General features: G+C 59.8%; 3 protein-coding genes across 3 annotated transcripts; 2 read left to right on the top strand and 1 right to left on the bottom strand.

The window, feature by feature from the left end:
• Nucleotides 1-51: 51 nt before the first annotated feature.
• CLDN3 (claudin 3) lies at nucleotides 52-1,109 on the bottom strand. Its single transcript, XM_083875382.1, has one exon. It carries the CDS (start codon nucleotides 733-735, stop codon nucleotides 91-93), a length of 645 nt encoding a protein of 214 aa, XP_083731508.1. The 5' UTR covers nucleotides 736-1,109; the 3' UTR covers nucleotides 52-90.
• Nucleotides 1,110-8,030: 6,921 nt separating this feature from the next.
• Nucleotides 8,031-8,660, top strand: LOC310916999 (claudin-4-like; the record flags this gene model as incomplete). Its single annotated transcript, XM_083874930.1, has 1 exon — nucleotides 8,031-8,660. The coding sequence occupies one exon, from the start codon at nucleotides 8,031-8,033 to the stop codon at nucleotides 8,658-8,660; it is 630 nt and encodes a 209-aa protein (XP_083731056.1).
• Nucleotides 8,661-10,883: 2,223 nt separating this feature from the next.
• Nucleotides 10,884-11,939, top strand: LOC310917244 (claudin-4-like; the record flags this gene model as incomplete). Its single annotated transcript, XM_083875329.1, has 2 exons — nucleotides 10,884-10,907; nucleotides 11,289-11,939. 2 exons carry the CDS (start codon nucleotides 10,884-10,886, stop codon nucleotides 11,937-11,939), a joined length of 675 nt encoding a protein of 224 aa, XP_083731455.1.
• Nucleotides 11,940-12,396: the final 457 nt, after the last annotated feature.

The raw sequence follows: 12,396 nt of genomic DNA on the forward strand, positions 1-12,396 counted from the left end.
CCGTCCCCGGGCCCCAGGAGGGCAATGAGAGTCCCAGGGTGGGTGGGTGGGGGAGGGATATCGAGGGGTGCCGGGGGACCCCGGGGGGGCTCAGACATAGTTCCTCTTGTCGTAGCTGGTGACGGCAGAGCGTGGGGCGGAGTAGGCCACCTTGCCCGTGGGGTACCTGTCCTCTTTGGGGGGGCAGGAGCAGCAGAGCAGCCCCCCCCCCAGCAGCAGGAGTGCCGAGGCCGCCCAGCCCACGTAGAGTGAGGTGCCCAGCTCCCGCTTCTGCGACTCGATCACCAACGGGTTGTAGAAATCCCGGATGATGGTGTTGGCCGACCAGCAGACAGGGATGAGAGTCATGATCGCAGAGAGGAGGAAGATGACGCCGGAGACGATGGTGATCTTGGCTTTGGTGCTCTCGTCCTCCACGCAGCGGGTGCACTGGGCGCCCACGATGGCCACCATCAAGCCCAGGACGGCCAGGATGATGGACACCACCAGCAGGGCACGGGCGGCTTGCAGGTCCTGCGGCAGCGCCAACATGGAGTCGTAGACCTTGCACTGCATCTGCCCCGTGCTCTGCACCACGCAGCTCATCCACAGCCCTTCCCAGAGGATCTGGGCCGTCACGATGTTGTTGCCGATGAAGGCCGACACCTTCCACATGGGCAACGCGCAGCAGATGATGCTGCACAACCAACCCAGCACGGACAAGGCCACGCCGCCGATCTCCAGCCCCATGGACATGGTGGACGGTTCAGTGACGCGCTCCAGGCGATGGCGGAGAAGAACCCACGGACCAAGATTGTCGCCGCCGCCACCCACCGCTCACAGCCAGGGGATCGGCTTACACCTGTGCACCCGTGCTATTTATACGGGCTGGCCTCGGGGTGGGGTTTCAGTGCTGGCTGCTGGACGCTCCTCTCTGCTCCTCCGTCACCGTCACCTGCGTCCCACACCCTCCCCTTTGTTTGCAGAGATGGCGCCGGGTAACCAGAGAAGGGCGGGAGGAGGAGAAATGCCACCTGCTGCAGCCATCCCCTGGTTTCGGCCGATGAGTATTGAGAAGCGTCACTACCGTGCTCATTCCCACCAAACACCTTCTGTGGGCCTGGAAATCCCAAGGGTTCACCTTTCCCCCACGGAGGTGTGGCAGGTCAGGGTTTGTTGATTTCTGTAGTGTTGTCAGTGCTCACGTTTAACTGGGGTTCGGTGAGCGTTGGGCACCTTTGCATCACCGTGCAAAGTGCAACCCCTTTGCCATGCTGTGAGGTTTGTGTCACTGTTCTATGGGACCTGTGGGTGCTCCCGGCCCCACAGGAACCCCTCCAGCCTGGCCTCTCCTGTTCCCACCCTGCTGGGCTGGAAGCACTGTCAGAGATCCTCTGACTGACTGATAAATATCTTTACTCATCCTGCACAAGTCTTGTGACCTTGAAGGAAGCAGATAATGCACGTAACCACCCCAGCAACATCACCCCGACAATCTGAGCTGGCACCCAGCAAAGGGAAAAATATCCCAAGGAATGAGCAATCTCTTCAGACCTGTCAGGAAGAGCCCCTGGCTATGGGGTGCATGTTTTCCCCCCCAGCCTTGCATGCTGGGGGTAGTGCCAGAGCTTCCAGTCCCCCTCCCCCAGGAATGTGGTTGCTGGACACAGGCTTGCTCCTACCTGTTCCCTGCCTGCTCCAAAAATCTCCTCTACAACTTATTAACTACTCAAGAGCACGGTGGGATGCTGGCAGCTGGCGCTGTACAGCCAGGAAAGGGAGGGGGGAGCCCAGCAACTGCCTGGCTGTACCCCACAGTACCATGACACCCCAAAGCCAGAGGGGTTGGAGCTGGGTGCCCCCACAGTGTCCCAACAGCCAGGGTGGTTGTATTTGGGTGCCCCACAGTGCCCTGATACCTGGTATCTTGTGGGTCACCTTTGATTGCCCTGCAGCACTCCGAACCACCATAGCCAGTGGGGTCAGCCCACTGATATCTGATAGTGATACCACCCTGATACCCCATATATAGCTGGGTCAGCTGTTGTCACCCCATGTCACCCCGGCACCCTGTATGCGCTTAGCTTGACCTCCAGCCCCCTGCAGCACCCCATGTCTGACCTCCACCACACTGTGGCGCCCTGATAGCCCCATATCCAGCCTCTGCCAACCCATGGCATCCTCAAAATACCCTGTACTTTGCTGGTTGAGCTTCTGCCACCCCACTGTACTGTGATCACCCCCCCAAGGACACCCAAAAAGGACACCGCCAGGGTTCTGTGCCCTTGTTGCTGGGGGTGCTGGGGGCCTCGGGAGCACCTGGGGGTGGGTGTCCACAGTCCAGTGCTGTCACAGTGACGGTGGGCACAGGGCCAGGCCTGCCGAGCTGCCAGCAGTGAACAGAGGTGGGGCCGGGCTGCCGAGGGCCCCCACGTGTGCAGGCAGGGGAGAGCCTGCGGGCTGCGGGAGTGAATGCACGGGTGAGCACACACACACGCAGGTGCACAGGCACACACAAACCACACACACAGGTAAACAAACCACACGCACACAAACCACACACACACACAAACCACATACAGGCACACAAACACACACAGGTACACAAACCACACACGCACACACAGAGGTACACAGGCACACTGGTACAGGTACACACACAGAGGTACACACACAGTTTGTGTACACAAACACACACAAACCACACACACAGGTGCAGGCACACACACACACACACATTCACCCCCTCTGCCGGCAGCAACGCCCCAGCATGCAGCCGCACACACAAACACAGGGACACATAGACACATGGATAGATACACAGACAGACTCGAACACACAGACACATAGAGACACACACATGGACAGATAGACTGACAGACACACACAGAGACTCACAGACAGATTCAGAGACACATACAGACTGTTACCCCAGCCTTTTAGAGGGGCAACACGTTGTGACGTGGGAGTGGACCTTGACAGAGGACAGCAGGCAGCAGCTTGGTGAAATATGGAAAGCTCTTTATTATCTGACTCCAAAGGCTTATATACATTTTGTACAGAGGGCCAAGATTGGCCCAAGGAGGTTACAACCTCCTGACTCCATTGGTCAATATGACCATCAGTCAAGTTCTCTCTCAGAGAACAAGAATGCAAAACATACAGATAATTTCTAAGAATACTTATTGTTTACATGAAGCAGCGTGAGAAAGCTGCTGCAAAGACTCAAACACTTGAAACCAAGAAATTCAGGGACGACACACAGACCTACAGACACATAGACATTCAGACAGACACACACACACAGACTCACAGATACGCACAGAGGTGCAGATTTGCATATACAGAGACTGACACAGAGGCAGAGGTGAACAGGCACATTCTAGTGGTACAGGTGCACACATACACGCTCTCCCACAGTTGACGCATGGCTGTGGGGCTGTGGGTAGGGGTTCCCCAGCAGGGTTCTGGGGTAGCAGGAGACCCAGGCAGGGCTTTAGGGTGTGGGAATATCTCAAGCAGGGCTTTGGAGCAGGGTTATACCCCAGACAGGGCTCTGGGGAAGGAGGGTGGCACCCCAGACAGGGCTGGGGGGGACAGGAGTAGGGGTAGGGTTATACCCCCAGGTCTGTGGAACAATGGGAATACTCAATACCAAGGCATGGCGCAGGGGCGATAACCCACACAGGAGCTCCAGGAAGTAGGAGGGAGAGATACCTCTCAATAGGGATATGGGACAAGGAGGATGCTCCAAGTAGGGTTGTGGGGCAGGGAAAGAGTGGGATACTCAAAGCAGTTGTATGGAGTAAGTGCTACTGGGGCAGAGGTGGAGTGGGACGGGGCAGTGAAACACCGCAGCCCCTGACCCTGTAATCAGAGCCCCACGCACAGCGTCCCCACTCTGTCGTCCCAAATTGCGCAAAGTACAGGCTGCGTCCAATATTGTGCAGCCTGGGGCAGCTGCCGCTGCCTGACGCACAATGGATTAAGGGGCAAATCACCGTGGCTTCGGGGTGCCGGTCACCCCCAGCTGGACGCATTATTGCGGTGAGCAAACAAGCTCACCGGTGTTTACTGAGGAGCTGAGCATCCCTGGGAGATTCCTGGGAGCATCCCTTTCCCAACTGCTGCATCTCCCGCCCCGGTGCAGTCCCTCTGCACTCCCACACAGCTGGGAAGGGATGAGGAGTATCCAAGTCCCTCGGGATGGGGACAAAGTGTGGTGGCTGTAAGAACACAGCGGTGACACGGGGACAGGTTTGCTCCACTGTGATGCAGAGATGTTAAACAAATGTCAGACCCAAAGGTCACGAGAGCATCACCGGTTTGGTGGCCCCAAAGGACGAACACTTCCCGGGGGTGCGCAGGAGATGACGGCAGAAGCTGCCTCGGGCACGCGGGGCCGCGTCCCACTCACGTGCGCGGATTTGGCGTGTTCCCCGCCGCTGCGGTCGGGTGTGCCGCGCGTTCCCCCCCCGGGGGAGCGGGGCCGGCCGGTAAATGCCGCCTCGGCTGCTTATATTTCAGGGGTTCCTGGCCAGGACACACAGCAGCCTATTGTTTGAGCCTCTTCGGCACGGCGAGAGCAGGTGAGGCGACTCCGAGCATCAATGGCAGCTCTGTCTGCCGGCGAGGCGAGGAGGGGGCTGCAACACACGGGGGCTGGGGACGGCGTGGGACTTGGGCCAGCGGGATGTGGCAGGGGGCTGGTGGTTCGCTGGGGGATGCTGGGCCATGACTGGGGCATCCCCACCCCGACGGCTTGACCGGCTTCCCCGGGACTTTGCCGTGGCATCCTGCTTCCTCTGAGCATCATCGGTGGGGACACCCCCATTGCACCGCCTGTCACCCCCTTCCTGATTCATCATCTCCCCCATCCCTTCGCCAACCACCTTGGCAGCACTTAGGAGTGTTTTCCCTGTTGGGAGCCGTTTGTTGCTCAGAAACTGGACAGAATTTTGACTTACAGAGCGACTTCAGGCCGAAGGTCACTTCTCTCCTGCAGGGATTCTGCAGGTCTCGGCGCGTGGCTCCCCTCTCGATAAGACTTTGCTTTCCCATAGCGAGAAACAACCTGACTGTGCATATTTGAGTCGGTCGGAGGGGTTTATGTTGGGCAAGGATGTTTTTTGGGAACATTCAGTCTCTGGGCTGTCGGTAACTAATCCTCGGCCTCCGGCGGGGAGAGGCTGCCCCACTCCTCACAGGCTGAGCGGGAGGGTTGTTGGCTGTGCCTTGCTTGGCAGATGTGAAGCCACAGATCCCGGTGGATCATCATTTGCTGGCAAGTCTCACCTGCAGTTTTGGGACCTTGAGGTAGCCAGGTTGGTGGGTCCATATGTGGGTCCTGGGGATGAGGAGCACTCGGCTCAGTGGTGTAGGGTATGTGAGGTGGGACTATCACCTGTGTCCCGGGTGGGGATGTCCCCAAGCCCTTTTTGGCAGGAGATTCATGCCCCAAGCCCTCTCTCTGTGGGGTGTCCTCTGCCCTGGGCAAGGTCAGGGTGACACAGCCTCTGCTGTGCACCCAGCAGTGCCTGGCATTGTGGTGACACTGTATTTAATGTCACCTCCCTGCCTGGGAATGGCCTCACTGCCCAGCTGAGGGGCTGCAATGTGTCCCCATGCTGATGAACTCTGGACAAATGTCAGAAGGTGTTTCTTGATGGATGTTCCAGGACAGGAGCTCTGTCCTCACCAGCTCTCTTAGTGCAGTATAACAGGGATGGGAACCCAGGCTCTTGCATGTCCTTCAAATCCCACTGGATTTGGGGCAGGGCATCCATACCTGTCTGGGTGCTGGGACAGGTGCTGGGTGGTGAAGGCTCAGGATGGGTTGAGTGTTGTTGAGCAGCCTGTTTTGGAGGACCTTCCTGCTAAGCAAGTGGGCTTTGGTCCCACTAGGACATGTGCCTGTGCCATGGCTCCTTGCAGGTGACACTGGGGAAAATCTGGAACTGGAGTCCTGCAGGATGCACTGGGAAAGAGCACTGGGACAGGGCTGTGGGGCTGGTGTTCATGTGGGGCTGGTGTCCATGGAGTGGTTGTCCTGGATGGCAAATCCTGAGGCACTTGGTGGTCCCACCTGTGCTGCACCACCATCCTCGGGCTCTAGGGGCTCTGGGGTCGGCTGCTGCTCCTCTGCACCGAGCCGGTGTCTGTCGGTCCTGCTGTCTGGCAGTGCTGGGGACATGGGGCTGGCAGTGATGTCCAGGTGGGTGTGTCACTGGGGAATGTGGGGAAGGGCACAGGGGCTGCCCCTGCATGGCAGCTGCCAGGTAGAATATATGTCATGTTCCAGCATTAATTACAGTAATTGGCTGTCAGAGGCTGTGCTGGTGCCTATTCTGCCTCTGAGGGGGAGTATGAGCAGCTCAAGCTTTGACGTTCTGTGTGCGGGGGAGTCCCTATCCCCACCTTGCCATTTGTCCCCAGCCCAGAGACACGTCCCCATGTGCCTGCAGGGACATGGCCCCTGTGAGCTACCTACACACGTGGGCATGTGCCTCTCTCCAACCCCAAATAATATGGTGGTTACAGCAGCTAGCTCTAATGTGAACGCCTCAGGCAGAGTCTGGCCTCGGCGGGGATGCTCTGGAGCCTTGTAGATTAAAGGGAGTCCTTGACCACAAGGCTCTGGCTGTAGGGTGGACACACTGGTATGTGAGCAATGTGGGCATTCCAGCAGGACAGAGGGATGGAGCCTGGGCAGCTCCTCTGGTACAAGCCGGACCCTGACCATCCCCTTAGGCTGGGGTCTGCTGTGAGACATGGGTGACATCAGGCATCCTCCTGGCACTGCAGTGCATGGACCACCAGGCTTGTCCCACTACACTTGGACATGATGCCCAGGAACATCTTGGCATGAGCAATAGCAGCTCCAGAGTCCATCACACCAAGCAATAAGCACAAATGGTTGGATTGTGATAGTAACACCAGTGCTCGGGAAAATGAAGATTATCTCAGTGCCTCTTACCTTTTCCAGAGGCCCAGGATTAAGTTGGGGTGATGAAACAGCACAATGTCCGTCTGTCTGTGCTGTCTGTCTGGTGTTGTGCTGCACCTGTGTAGGGACTTGGAGGGAGCAGGGAGGGAGCCTCTGTGGAAGTCGTGGATTAAAGGAGGACAGGTGAGCATCAGTATGGCATCAATGTTGGCATTGGTGCTGGCATCAGCACTAGGACCAGTGGGTATGGTACTGGAACAGCTGGAGGCCACATCTGCCCCTCACAGCCCCAATTCAGCCAACCCCACCACGCAGGCAGTGGGACACGGGCAGAGCTGGGGCTGAGGGTGGCTGTGTGAACCCTGGCTTGGCACTGGAGCACAGATGAGCTGGGTTTGAGGTCTGGCGCCCTGTTGCCCCAGGCAGTCTCCATGGGGAACTGGCAGCCGCTCCAACCAGTTTGTGGGTCTGGGCAGTGACACCTCCTGCCCAAAGCCTAACAGAGGACTAAAAAGTGCTGGTACAGATGCCAAGGAGCAAACAAGAGCCACTTGTATCCTGCTGGGCATGGAGCCCAGCAGCCAGAGGGGACAATGTGCTGCTCCCCCGGCATGGGGCCATGGGAGGCCAGAAGCTGGGCTGATGTTGGAGCAGTCACTATGAACTGGAGAGAAAATGAGGCATGAAGACGTGAAGGGACCCCATCCAAGTGAAGGAGTAGAGGATTCTGGAAGTGATGGCAGAGATCTCCCGGTCCCTGGACACTGACTTTTCTCCTTTAGCATCCTGGGCTGAGCCCCAGTGCTGCCGTGGGCATGTCCTGCCTTCCCACAGCAATGGGATGCACTCCTGCACCTGGGTGGCCTGATCCAGGTCCCCTGCATCCTCCTTCGTGGGAGCAACTGGGATATTATGTGTCATCACTGCAGGAAGAAATACAAGTGGAAGAATCCCGGGAAACTGGTTCTACCCCTCCATCTGGTGCCGGCGGCAGGCCGGCTGCTGCGGCGGTGCTCCTCCCTCGACAAAGGCATATAATGCCTGCCATGGTCCCAGCAGCCTGCACTGCAGAGCGGGAGGCGGGCAGGGGAGCAGGCAGTGAGCAATGGCCTCCATGGGGATGCAGGTGCTGGGCATCGCCCTGTCCGTCATCGGCTGGTTGGCCTCCATCCTCTGCTGCGCGCTGCCCATGTGGCGGGAGACGGCCTTCGTCGGCAACAACATCGTGACGGCCCAGATCCTCTGGGAAGGGCTGTGGATGAGCTGCGTGGTGCAGAGCACGGGGCAGATGCAGTGCAAGGTCTACGACTCGCTGCTGGCCCTGCCGCAGGACCTGCAAGCCGCCCGTGCCCTGCTGGTGGTGTCCATCATCCTGGCCATCCTGGGCACCCTCCTGGCTGTCACCGGCGGCAAGTGCACCAACTGTGTGGAGGACGACACCGCCAAAGCCAAGGTCATGATCCTCTCTGGCATCATCTTCATCATCGCCGGCATACTCATCCTCATCCCCATCTCTTGGTCGGCCAACAGCATCATCCAGGACTTCTACAACCCTCTGGTCTCTGACTCACAGAAGCGGGACCTGGGCTCGTCCCTCTACGTGGGCTGGGCGGCCTCGGCGCTCCTGCTGCTGGGCGGGGGGATTCTGTGCTGCACCTGCCCTCCCCGCGGAGAGAAGCCCTACTCTGCCAAGTTCACGGCTGCTCGCTCGCTGCCAGCGAGCAACTACGTGTAGGAGCCGCCGCGCCTGCCTGGACCCCCCCGGACCTCCCGGGACACGCAGCCTCCCCGACCGGGCTGGGACTGGCCGGGCTCGGGGGCGCTGCGAGGGAGGGCAGACAGAGGCGCCTTTGTTCCGCGGGGATTGAAGCCGGTTTTTTAATCTCGGTTGAAACAGGGGACAAGGAGATCCTGTCCTGGATGCCCGCGGTGGGGGTCCTGCTCCCCCCGGAGCATCCAGCTGAGGCATCTTCTCCGAGACATCATCTGATCTCTTCCCGGGGCATTTCCCGGCTCCCGGTATCGGGGTGTGCCGTGTGGTGACACAGCTCCCGAGAGCCCGTCCCGCGGGCGGCACAGCGCTCTCTTTCCCCGCGTGGAGCTCCCCGGGCCGTGTCTGTCTCTCGGGGTGGGTGGCGGTGTCGGTGCTGGGAGGGGCAGCGAACTGTCCCACCTGGTCACAGGGACGTGGTGGCTGTGCAAACCCCGGCAGGGTCCTGAGGGGTGACAGGGGCTCTCACCTTCCCGTTCCCTAAATTTTGACTTTGACCTACTTTAAGGGCTCGGAGCGACCGTAGAGAGTGTGATTTCTCGCGGCAGCTCCCCAGGGCGGGGGCATCATTATCCTGGGAGTGGGAAGGCAGCGGCCGGGCTGGGAAAACCGGTCGGGGAGGCGGGAGCGGCCCCCGCACGGTGGGGGGCGACTCGGACCCGAGCCCATCCGTGGCCCCAGAGCGGGGTGCCCGGGAGGGCGGGTTCTCACGGTACCACTGGCTGTGCTGCCGTCCCTCCCCGTGTCCAGCCTTCCCGAATTAAACGGCAGCTGCTCAGACCCCGCTGGGCCTCGTGTTTTCTACCCTCTCCAAGCCCGCCTCGGTGGTGCGGCGGCCCGGTGCTCCCGTGCCCCGGGCTCTCGTCCTCCTGAGAGATCGGCCTCGGAGCTGTCCCACGCCTGACCCGCCGCGATCTTCCCCCTGGAGCAGGAGGAAGGCGGCGGGCGCCGGCCGGGGCGGGTCGGGACGCGCTGGCCCCGGGGCCACCCCACGGGCGCAGCTGGGAGCGCCCCGGGGCCGGCGTGGGCAGCGCCGGGTGCTTTGCTTATCTCGCTTTCGGCACGGCAAGTGCTCTTCTGGCTTGGGAACATCCTTCTTTCCTACCTCGGGGTTTGTGGGGATGAGGGGCGACTCTGCCTGGCTCTTGGTGTTTCATCTGGATCTGGGGACTGGAGGGCTCCCAGGTTCCCAGTTCCTTCACTAGGCACGGTAATGGTGGAAAATATGCACGTAACCCTGTGGTGTTGGTAGCCAGGTGGGAACGTGAGCACAATGCTCTGTCGAGCATCCCTGGGGACCCACGGAGCCGCCGCTTGTCCTCCTACAGGCGGTCACGCACCCTGTGTCTGAGTGCCTCGTGTGGCCCAGGTCCTGCTGGCTGAAGAAGGGTGCCTGGGATGGCTCCCACCATCCCAGCCCCAGGCTGCTTGAAGCACGAGAGCGGCTGAGATTTTGGCCCGAAGGGTCTTTCATGGCCCAGGGGATGCAAAAGTCCCAGTGCTGGGTGTCCATCAGGCTCCCGAGGGATAAAAGTGCTGGATAAGGAGTGGGGATACAACGGGACAGGAGAGACTGGAGAAACTGAAACTGGGACAGGGGAAATGATGGTGAAACCTCTGGCAAGAGCCGCAGGGTGTGCCGGGCACAATCGATACCTGCTGAGTTCAGGGCCATAAAACCCTGCTGGTCCCAGCCGCCAAGCGTGGCACAGACACCCATGGGTGAACTCTGCTCCGTGAGGGGCTGAGTTGGATTTGGGCTGAGCCAGGGTCACAGTAGTCACATGTGACCATGGTGGAGCTGCCAGGGTGCCCAGCATGTGTCCCTGTATCAACCACCCCTTTCACAGGGACACCACTTGTGGTGACCCCCCTAGCCCCTCACCAGGGTTTGCCCTCTTGGCGCTGCTCCTGGGGCTGCTCCAGGATAGTATTGCAGAAGGTCCTGAGCCCCAGACCTGGGATTGTGCAGAGCTGAGCTCTGACCCATTTCCATTTTCTCCTGGAGAGGAGACCCTGGGTCCAAAGGGCACTGTAGCATAGCTGTGAGGGTGAAGCCAAACCAGAAGCAGGCAGTGCTGAGTGGCATGGGGAGTTGCCTTCCCTGCCAGTGCCTCTGCCACGAGGCTCGTACCCTGGGAGGCTGAGCACTCATGGTGGAGTGGGATGTGGGGTGGGCACTAGGGCATGGCCACCAGCGCAGGACATGAGGTGAGTGTGGGGGGGGTTGCACTTTGGAGCACTGGGGGATGGGCACAGCGAGCTCCCCACCCTGCTCCCCAAAAGCCATCCCTTCCCTGACACCTGCCATACCCTGGGAAGGGGTGATGGCAGAGGCTGAGCTGTGCTGTGGGGACAGTGTAGGGGCCAGTGTGACACATGGGGGGTTCTTATACTTTGGCCTGCTTGGAGCCTGGGTTCTCAGTGCCACATGTGTCCCCACCCTGTCCTGCAGCAGTGCCCCATGCCACTCATGTCCCCATGCTGTCCTGCAGCCATTTTCACCCTGGTGGGAAGCAGTACACACCACACGAAGCCCATGGTGTCTGTGGCTGAAGGCTGTGCCTGTGACACCCATGCCTGTTCCCACAGGAGCTGTCAATAGCGATGATGACAACGCAGACAGGAGGACTGGTGACGGCCACACTGGGCTGGCTGGGCGCCATCCTCACCTGTGCCCTGCCCATATGGAGGGTGATGACCTACATGGGCTCCGGCATGGCGGCGGCCCAGATGGTCTATGAAGGGCTGTGGATGAACTGCATCAGCGAGAGCACAGGGCAGATGCAGTGCAAGGCCTACAACTCCATGCTGGAGGTCACCCCTGAGGTGCAAGGTTCTCGTGCCATGGTTCTCACCTCCCTCTTTACGGCCTTCTTTGCCTTCTTCATCGCTCTCTTGGGAACTGAATGCACCCGCCGCATGGATGACAATGACAAGAAGAACAGGTTCTCCGGGGTGGCAGGTGCCCTCTTTGTCGCGGCCGGCATCGTGCTGCTTGTCCCTGTCTCCTGGATCGCCACCACCATTCTCAACAACTACAACCCTATGGGGGTTGACAACATGAGGAGAGAGCTGGGGGCTGCCATCTACATCGGCTGGATCTCCAGTGCCCTGGAGATCTTGGGTGGAGGTATCCTGTGCTACTTGGGAACCCAGTCCCAGCAGGACCCCTACTCCAAGAAGTACAATGTAGTGAAAACCTGCGGCCCAGTGGGCTATGCCATGAAGGAGTACATGTGAACCACTGTACCCAGGTGCCAGCCCAAGCCAGAGCACCACTGTCCCTGTCCTGCATCCCTGTGCCACCCCCTGCCCCTGCACTCCCTCCTCCTGCCCATCCCCATGCTGGCTGACCCTCAGCATGGTCCCCCCATGTACCCTTCCCCAGGGCAGGGACAATAAATATTCTGGTGCCACAAAGGTTGTCTAGCTCATTTTGAACAGCGCGGCGTGGGGAGGATGGTGGCCCATCCTGGGGGTGCTGTGCCCTGCCAGGAGCTGTGTTCCAGCGCCTGGAACATCCCCATCTTCCCATGGGGATCAGCAGTAGCCAGCCAGGGTGCTTCTGGCAGTTCCCTGCAACAGGAAACTGAGGCAGGGAGAGGATGCTGAGAGCTAAGAGAGGCACAGGGGGACAGCAGGTGCTCTGAGCCCCCATGGACTGGGAGGGCACCCCAGAGAAAGGCTGAATCCCCTC

Source organism: Zosterops lateralis, assembly GCF_965231275.1.
Source record: "Zosterops lateralis genome assembly, chromosome: 19".
Taxonomy (NCBI): domain Eukaryota; kingdom Metazoa; phylum Chordata; class Aves; order Passeriformes; family Zosteropidae; genus Zosterops; species Zosterops lateralis.